This window comes from Pseudochaenichthys georgianus, unplaced genomic scaffold (genome assembly GCF_902827115.2).
Source record: "Pseudochaenichthys georgianus unplaced genomic scaffold, fPseGeo1.2 scaffold_613_arrow_ctg1, whole genome shotgun sequence".
Lineage (NCBI taxonomy): Eukaryota > Metazoa > Chordata > Actinopteri > Perciformes > Channichthyidae > Pseudochaenichthys > Pseudochaenichthys georgianus.
In genome coordinates, this window is record NW_027263171.1 from 103,954 (window position 1) to 113,938 (window position 9,985).

Consider the following 9,985-nt stretch of genomic DNA (forward strand, 5'->3'; position numbering starts at 1 on the left):
CCAAAATGCAGACACTCACTATGATTCACGCGTGCACGGTTGTGGCATGACCACCAACACAGAAAGATATTGACACAAGATGTGAGCAACTGTATTTAGTTTCCTATCCATGTGAACATGATTTAAGTGGGGGGGACCTCACCTCCTCTAGGGGGGTCCAGGGGCATGCACCCCTGGGAAGACTTTTTTTTTTTAAATGTTGAAGTTAAAAGCATCAATCTGCTGCACTTTGAGAGCAACATTAGGAGATCTATGGATACATCTCTCAGCACCCAGATGAAACAGAACTGGAAGCAGATTTTCTTTTCCTTTATGGATATTTTACAAATCACTCCCCTTTCAAACTGTATTCTTGTTTATTAATAACAACTTTTTTGTACTGTCAGTATTTTATACCCGTTTTTCACCTGTTCTCTTATTTTTTTATAACTATAATGATCATATAAAGGTGTGCCTTTACCTCACTGAGCTGAGGTTATCAGAGCCTCTCAGTCTTTCAGCAGAGAGCTCTCTAAAGCTCCCCCTCGCGGCCGCTTACACAGTACATTCCAATGTTAATAAAAGCACACAGAAGCTGTGTACGTTTTTTGGGAGTTTGATTTATTTTAAATGAATACAAATACAAAATTAAAACCTATAATTGCACACTAAAACCATTATTTAAAAAAAAGAACAATTTCACATAAACCTCTGGTTTTTCCTGGGGCTGGGGCAGTTCAACTTGATTTGGGGGGGGGGGTGCCATAGTTTATGGGCGCTGTACGCAATATATACGTAGTTATGTTAGTATAAGATAATAAGATGTACTTTGTTGATCCAAAATCGGGAAATTGTGTTATGAAATTTAAAAAAAAAAAAAAATCTAATTTCTAACTTTTTTTTTTTTTTCGGCGCCCCCTATGGGTTGATGCGCCCTTAGCATTCGCCTATACTGCCTATGCCGAGGGCCGGCCCTGTGTGTGTGTGTGTGTGTGTGTGTGTGTGTGTGTGTGTGTGTGTGTGTGTGTGTGTGTGTGTGTGTGTGTGTGTGTGTGTGTGTGTGTGTGTGTGTGTGTGTGTGTGTTTTTAGGACTTATAGAGCCATACTTAGCCACTCATGCTAAGTTCACCGTTTCGAAAAAGTGAGAAATAAAATCAGATCTGAAGTTAGTCGAACATTCCTGAATCAATTAGGTGTTTTTAGGACTTATAAAACCATACTTCGCCACAAAGACGAGGTTAACTCTGATGAAGTACTCAACGCATGGAATATGAGTCTAAACTACCAGCTAACTATCAGCCTATCGCTGACTACAAGACAAACTGGTTGAACTACATTTCCTAGACAGGCAGTCTGTGGTCATAAACTGACGCTTATTAAAGGACATGTATTATGTATATTAAGTGTGCAAGAAGTTACCATCAGTGTACCAAACATGTGTCAGTCAGAACTCACGAGTTGACTCAAACACATGACACAAACAATGCACTTTGCAGCATGCATTTGACCTAGCATTACAGGTCATTTATTCATCATTATTCACCTTTATTGTCTTACCGTAATCTTTTCTGTCATGGTGAATTTCAGCTCGTGAATGAAGGGGTTTCTGCCCACTGTGGAGGCGCGACTGTTTACTGCCTTCATGTCAGACGAGCGGAAGTTAAACCTTCAAAAGAATAAGAAATAAAAGTCCAAAATGTCCCGTAACGGTGGAAGAAGGGTTTGTCGAAAGCACGTTTCTCCTCCTCGGTTTACTCCCCTCTCTCTGCCCAGAGAGACTGATGCGGCGGGGCGGGGAGGACACGAGAGAGGGAGGGAGAGAGAGAGAGAGAGAGAGAGAGAGAGAGAGAGAGAGAGAGAGAGAGAGAGAGAGAGAGAGAGAGAAACGTGACTTCCGGTTGGAGATTTCAAAATGAAGCTCAAATTGTCCAAAATGTCCCGTAACGTTGGAAGAAGGGTTTTTGTTGAAATTGTTTTTATTTTTGTAATATTCTTTTTATTGTCATTTTTGTAAACATAATGTGTATGGAGAGGGGTTACACATTTTCTATATGAGAAAAAACAATATAATTTTTAGATTAAATTCAGAATTCTGAGATAAAAACAATTAATAATAATCTCAATGAAAATTATCAAAAATATTTTTTGCAGGAAAAAAAAATTCAGATTGATTTTCTTTCAAAATAAAGCTCCAATTACGGGGAAAGGCATTTTAACCCAAATACATCTTTGTATGTTACAATAAGAAAGTGTGGAGATATATGTAACATTTGAACGGATTAAGGCTAATATGAGAATACAAACTAATTGTTATTTTGACAGAATTCTGAGATTTCCCCCAAAAATAAATAAAAATACCATTAGCCGAAAAAAATTATGTCAGATTGATTTTTTCATTCCTAAAATGGGTTTTATCACTTGGAAAATGTGTTTTATTTTGAAATAGACAAAGCATTACGCTGATAGGTCAACTCAAGCATTTGCGAGTGGTCGTGTTTGAGCCTTTATTTTGAAGGCAAGGAAGCGTGGTGGCACATGCACAATCTCGAAGCACGTGTCATTTATGCAATTAAGTCCAAAACAAAACAACTGTATGATTAAATTAACCTGTTCAACTCGTAACATATATAACTATAAGTGTTTAAGACGTTATGGACTGACGACTGTTAACTCACAAATATGGGTGACACTTAAACCGGCTCGAGATACACTTGTTGTTATATTCCATGGAATGCTCTTAAATGGACAAAAAATCCATAAAAAAATGTCATCTGTAGAAGCCGTACAACCAATCCGTTTAGCCGGCCCGGCTAAAGTAACTGGACGGCCTACCTGCCTGTCAGCCTTCCCTCTGGGCACAAACTGATCTCGTGCCCTCATTGGTCATGTGCGCGTGCGTGTGTGTTGGAGGAGGGGCTCTGTGTTTTTAGTGTTTTTGAATGACATTTTAGAATATGTCTCTGCTGCGCTACTTCCTAATGCTCTTCATTTATTTCATTTTTGTAAAGCACTTTGAATTGCACACTTGAGTTGAAAGTGGCAGAGGCGTGTGGCGCAGTGAACTAGCGTTGGTGTTCGGGTCAGATGGTCACAGCAGGTTCAAACCCCACTGCAGTCAGCAATAATAAGTGTTATATAAATAAACTGGCTTTCTACACCTGCTAAATAGAAACGAGGTGTTCACTGACCCTCAGGTGTATGACAAGCCGATTTAGCTTTTATTCATTTATGGAGGATATCAAAAAATCAATTCTTACTAGAAATCATTTTTATTTCTGATATAAAAAATAGAATTGTAACTAGTTGTAATGTTTATTCTTGATATCAGAAATGCGATAGTGAGATTTGCTGGGAGTTGGAATTTGAACTAGTAAAAATACCAATTTCTGATATCAGTAATTCAATTTGAACTAATTCAAATTCTTTTTTGATATCAGTAATTCTATTGTTACTAGTTATAATTCAATTTTTATTTATATCTGGTTCAAATTGAATTACTGATATCAGAAATTGGTAGTTTGACTAGTTCAAATTCCAACTCCCAGCAAATCTCACTATAGTTAAAATCGCATTTCTGATATCAAGAATAAACATTACAACTAGTTAAAATTATATTTCTGATATCAAGAATAAACATTACAACTAGTTACAATTCTATTTCTGATATCAAGTATAAACATTACAACTAGTTACAATTCTATTTCTGATATCAAGAATAAACATTACAACTAGTTACAATTCTATTTTTGATATCAAGAATAAACATTACAACTAGGTACAATTATATTTCTGATATCAAGAATAAACATTACAACTAGTTACAATTCTATTTCTGATATCAAGAATAAACATTACAACTAGGTACAATTATATTTCTGATATCAAGAATAAACATTACAACTAGTTACAATTCTATTTCTGATATCAAGAATAAACATTACAACTAGCTACAATTATATTTCTGATATCAAGAATAAACATTACAACTAGTTAAAATCGCATTTTAGATATCAAGAATAAACATTACAACTAGTTAAAATTATATTTCTGACATCAAGAATAAACATTACAACTAGTTAAAATTATATTTCTGATATCAAGAATAAACATTACAACTAGCTACAATTATATTTCTGATATCAAGAATAAACATTACAACTAGCTACAATTATATTTCTGATATCAAGAATAAACATTACAACTAGTTAAAATCGCATTTTAGATATCAAGAATAAACATTACAACTTGTTAAAATTATATTTCTGACATCAAGAATAAACATTACAACTAGTTAAAATTATATTTCTGATATCAAGAATAAACATTACAACTAGTTACAATAATATTTCTGATATCAAGAATAAACATTACAACTAGTTAAAATCGCATTTTAGATATCAAGAATAAACATTACAACTTGTTAAAATTATATTTCTGACATCAAGAATAAACATTACAACTAGTTAAAATTATATTTCAGATATCAAGAATAAACATTACAACTAGTTACAATAATATTTCTGATATCAAGAATAAACATTACAACTAGTTACAATTCTATTTTTGATATCAAGAATAAACATTACAACTAGTTAAAATCGCATTTCAGATATCAAGAATAAACATTACAACTAGTTAAAATTATATTTTTGATATCAAGAATAAACATTACAACTAGTTACAATTATATTTCTGATATCAAGAATAAACATTACAACTAGTTACAATTATATTTTTGATATCATGAATAAACATTACAACTAGTTAAAATCGCATTTCAGATATCAAGAATAAACATTACAACTAGTTAAAATTATATTTCTGATATCAAGAATAAACATTACAACTAGTTACAATTATATTTCTGATATCAAGAATAAACATTACAACTAGTTACAATTCTATTTCTGATATCAAGAATAAACATTACAACTAGTTACAATTCTATTTTTGATATCAAGTATAAACATTACAACTAGTTACAATTCTATTTTTGATATCAAGAATAAACATTACAACTAGCTACAATTCTATTTCTGATATCAAGAATAAACATTACAACTAGTTACAATTCTATTTCTGATATCAAGAATAAACATTACAACTAGTTACAATTCTATTTTTGATATCAAGTATAAACATTACAACTAGTTACAATTCTATTTTTGATATCAAGAATAAACATTACAACTAGTTAAAATTATATTTCTGATATCAAGAATAAACATTACAACTAGGTACAATTCTATTTCTGACATCAAGAATAAACATTACAACTAGGTACAATTATATTTCTGATATCAAGAATAAACATTACAACTAGGTACAATTCTATTTCTGACATCAAGAATAAACATTACAACTAGTTAAAATTATATTTCTGATATCAAGAATAAACATTACAACTAGGTACAATTCTATTTCTGATATCAAGAATAAACAATACAACTAGGTACAATTCTATTTCTGACATCAAGAATAAACATTACAACTAGGTACAATTATATTTCTGATATCAAGAATAAACATTACAACTAGGTACAATTCTATTTCTGACATCAAGAATAAACATTACAACTAGTTAAAATTATATTTCTGATATCAAGAATAAACATTACAACTAGGTACAATTCTATTTCTGATATCAAGAATAAACAATATTACTAGAATAGATTTTTTTATATCCTCCAGAAATGAGTAAAAGCTAAATCTTCTTGCCATACAGTCGACACCTGGTGTTTTTATTTAATTTTTTGTTTTGTACAGGCTAAAGACACAAACATGGACATAACAAAAACATCATTATGGAGATGACATTCCCATCTCAGACAACAACTAAAAAACTAAAACAGAAGAATATGTATTGTTCCTTTAATCCCACTCTCCGTTAGAGCTCGTTATTTCCCATGGCACGGCGCGTCGAGCCTTTGATTTGTCGTGGCAATCATTTTTTCAAAAGAAATGGCTGCTCTATTTCTTAATGCTCCTAATTTCTTTGTAATAGCAAACTTGTGTTGAAAGGTGAGGTATTAATAAACTTGCCTTTCCTTTGAACACCTCTGTTGAAGACACATGAACCCGAGGTGTTCACTGACCCTCAGTCGACGCCTTTCGACTCGTCAGGTTTAATTAAACGCTGAGTTTGAACGTGACAGCCGTTCACTTTGAGTGCATTGTGATTCCTCGTGTTCCTCAGTATTCATGCAATGATAGGAAAGTAGGCTGTACTTTTTTGGAGCAACAACTTGTTTTGTAAACCTGATAACAGACATTTCTGACAGAAGATACTGGAGACACAATATTACAAAGATATGGGCAAAGACTAGGAACCATAGAGTGGTTCACCTTCTCCCTTCTCTCTGTACCTGTGTGCTCTCATGTTCCGAATAACCCACACATTTCTTTTTGGTGTCTATCTACGCCGGGATCCTGAGTCGTGGCTGATCCTGTTGCTGCGGTCCTGAGTCCTGGATCCTCTCCTGAGTCCTGAGTCCTGAGTCCTGAGTCCTGTTCTGAGTCCTGGACTTCGAGTCGTGGCTGAACCTGTCTCTGCGGTCCTGCCTGACTCTCATCAAACCACTTCCCTGATGGCTCCCACAGGACTGCTGACATCCTCGTGGATTCATCTTCTCATCACAGACACATGCATTTCCTAACATTCGGTCTATATGCTGTGAAATGTATTATCTTTAGATTTACACACGGCATCTATTGCACGTCTGTCCGTCCTGGAGAGGATCCTCCTCTGCTGCTCTCCCTGAGGTTTCTCCATGTTCCTTAAACTGTGGGTTTTCTCCGGAAGTGTTTCCTTGTATGATGTGAGGGTCTAAGGACAGAGGGTCTAAGGACAGAGGGTCTAAGGACAGAGGGTCTGAGGACAGAGGGTCTAAGGACAGAGGGTCTAAGGACAGAGGGTCTGATGACAGAGGGTCTAAGGACAGAGGGTCTAAGGACAGAGGGTCTAAGGACAGAGGGTCTGAGGACAGAGGGTCTAAGGACAGAGGGTCTAAGGACAGAGGGTCTGATGACAGAGGGTCTAAGGACAGAGGGTCTAAGGACAGAGGGTCTAAGGACAGAGGGTCTGAGGACAGAGGGTCTAAGGACAGAGGGTCTAAGGACAGAGGGTCTGAGGACAGAGGGTCTAAGGACAGAGGGTCTAAGGACAGAGGGTCTGATGACAGAGGGTCTAAGGACAGAGGGTCTAAGGACAGAGGGTCTAAGGACAGAGGGTCTGAGGACAGAGGGTCTAAGGACAGAGGGTCTAAGGACAGAGGGTCTGATGACAGAGGGTCTAAGGACAGAGGGTCTAAGGACAGAGGGTCTGAGGACAGAGGGTCTGAGGACAGAGGGTTTAAGGACAGAGGGTCTGAGGACAGAGGGTCTAAGGACAGAGGGTCTGAGGACAGAGGGTCTAAGGACAGAGGGTCTGAGGACAGAGGGTCTGAGGACAGAGGGTCTAAGGACAGAGGGTCTAAGGACAGAGGGTCTGAGGACAGAGGGTTTGAGGACAGAGGGTCTGAGGACAGAGGGTCTAAGGACAGAGGGTCTAAGGACAGAGGGTCTGAGGACAGAGGGTCTAAGGACAGAGGGTCTAAGGACAGAGGGTCTGAGGACAGAGGGTCTAAGGACAGAGGGTCTAAGGACAGAGGGTCTGAGGACAGAGGGTCTAAGGACAGAGGGTCTAAGGACAGAGGGTCTGAGGACAGAGGGTCTAAGGACAGAGGGTCTGAGGACAGAGGGTCTAAGGACAGAGGGTCTGAGGACAGAGGGTCTAGCAGAGGGTCTAAGGACAGAGGGTCTGAGGAGAGAGGGTCTAAGGACAGAGGGTCTAAGGACAGAGGGTCTAGCAGAGGGTCTGAGGAGAGAGGGTCTAAGGACAGAGGGTCTAAGGACAGAGGGTCTAGCAGAGGGTCTGAGGACAGAGGGTCTAAGGACAGAGGGTCTAAGGACAGAGGGTCTAGCAGAGGGTCTGAGGACAGAGGGTCTAAGGACAGAGGGTCTAAGGACAGAGGGTCTGAGGACAGAGGGTCTAAGGACAGAGGGTCTAAGGACAGAGGGTCTGAGGACAGAGGGTCTAAGGACAGAGGGTCTGAGGACAGAGGGTCTAAGGACAGAGGGTCTGAGGACAGAGGGTCTAGCAGAGGGTCTAAGGACAGAGGGTCTGAGGAGAGAGGGTCTAAGGACAGAGGGTCTAAGGACAGAGGGTCTAGCAGAGGGTCTGAGGAGAGAGGGTCTAAGGACAGAGGGTCTAAGGACAGAGGGTCTAGCAGAGGGTCTGAGGACAGAGGGTCTAAGGACAGAGGGTCTAGCAGAGGGTCTGAGGACAGAGGGTCTAAGGACAGAGGGTCTAAGGACAGAGGGTCTAGCAGAGGGTCTGAGGACAGAGGGTCTAAGGACAGAGGGTCTAAGGACAGAGGGTCTGAGGACAGAGGGTCTAAGGACAGAGGGTCTAAGGACAGAGGGTCTAGCAGAGGGTCTGAGGACAGAGGGTCTAAGGACAGAGGGTCTGAGGACAGAGGGTCTAAGGACAGAGGGTCTGAGGACAGAGGGTCTAAGGACAGAGGGTCTAAGGACAGAGGGTCTGAGGACAGAGGGTCTAAGGACAGAGGGTCTGAGGACAGAGGGTCTAAGGACAGAGGGTCTGAGGACAGAGGGTCTAGCAGAGGGTCTAAGGACAGAGGGTCTGAGGAGAGAGGGTCTAAGGACAGAGGGTCTAAGGACAGAGGGTCTAGCAGAGGGTCTAAGGACAGAGGGTCTAAGGACAGAGGGTCTAGCAGAGGGTCTAAGGACAGAGGGTCTAAGGACAGAGGGTCTGAGGACAGAGGGTCTAAGGACAGAGGGTCTAAGGACAGAGGGTCTGAGGACAGAGGGTCTAAGGACAGAGGGTCTGAGGACAGAGGGTCTAAGGACAGAGGGTCTGAGGACAGAGGGTCTAGCAGAGGGTCTAAGGACAGAGGGTCTGAGGAGAGAGGGTCTAAGGACAGAGGGTCTAAGGACAGAGGGTCTAGCAGAGGGTCTAAGGACAGAGGGTCTAAGGACAGAGGGTCTAGCAGAGGGTCTGAGGAGAGAGGGTCTAAGGACAGATGGTCTGAGGACAGAGGGTCTAAGGACAGAGTGTCTAAGGACAGAGGGTGTCGTATTGTCATACTGATATTCTGTACAAACTGTGAAGACCACTGAGACAAATGTAACATTTGTGATATTGGGCTATATAAATAAACATTGATTGATTGATTGATTGATTGATTGATTGATTGATTGATTGATTGATTGGTTGATTGATTGGTTGATTGGTCGATTGATTGATTGGTTGATTCCTTATGTGTAACAGTGATTAGAAAAAGGGAGTGAAGTACACGGCAGGACGGACCTTGATGTGGTTGCATCCTGTACTCGTGTAGCTCTAACTCTAACCAAAGACTTTGGCTCCCTCATGTGGAGGAAGGACGGAGATTCAATTCAATTCAAGATGCAAGGGTTTTATTATCGTCTGCACAGAAGCTACAAGTTACGGCTCCTCCAGCAGTGCAACATATTATATAAAGGACATAAGACAGGGTGTGAAACTCAAGGCCCCTGACTTCATCGTGGCCCCGCAAGCGCTTGCAAAGAATATAACAACAATTGATTGTACGGTGACATGCCGCTTTACAGAAGCTCGTTGTCCATAAACTACATGTCCCACAATGCATCTCATTTTGTGACATGCGCACTGAAGAGACTTGCAATGATTGGCAATTATGTAATATATAATACATTATTTTATATATATTATATATTTATATATTTATAAAGTCTTAAAGTTACAACCGGCCCTTTGATTGCAACCGTGATGCTGATGTGGCCCGAGATGAAATTGAGTTTGACCCCCTGACATAAGATAACAAAACAACAATAATAATAACACAAACATTTAAAATAGTACGACACATTTGAATAAATAGTGCAGGTGAAAGAAACAGAATGAAAGGTTAAAATAAATTGTAGAGTGAAATACAAATAACT

The 9,985-nt window shown here is 39.2% G+C and overlaps 1 protein-coding gene across 1 annotated transcript in view; it reads right to left on the minus strand.

Moving 5' to 3' along the window:
* Positions 1 to 1,771, minus strand: part of LOC117443440 (lysophosphatidylcholine acyltransferase 1-like) — a 78,996-nt gene extending 77,225 nt beyond the window's left edge. The window contains exon 1 of the mRNA XM_034079426.1: positions 1,538 to 1,771. Coding sequence (XP_033935317.1) covers positions 1,538 to 1,624 — 87 coding nt within the window. The 5' untranslated portion in view covers positions 1,625 to 1,771. The remainder of the gene's footprint in view (positions 1 to 1,537) is intronic.
* Between the last annotated feature and the right edge of the window lie 8,214 nt (positions 1,772 to 9,985).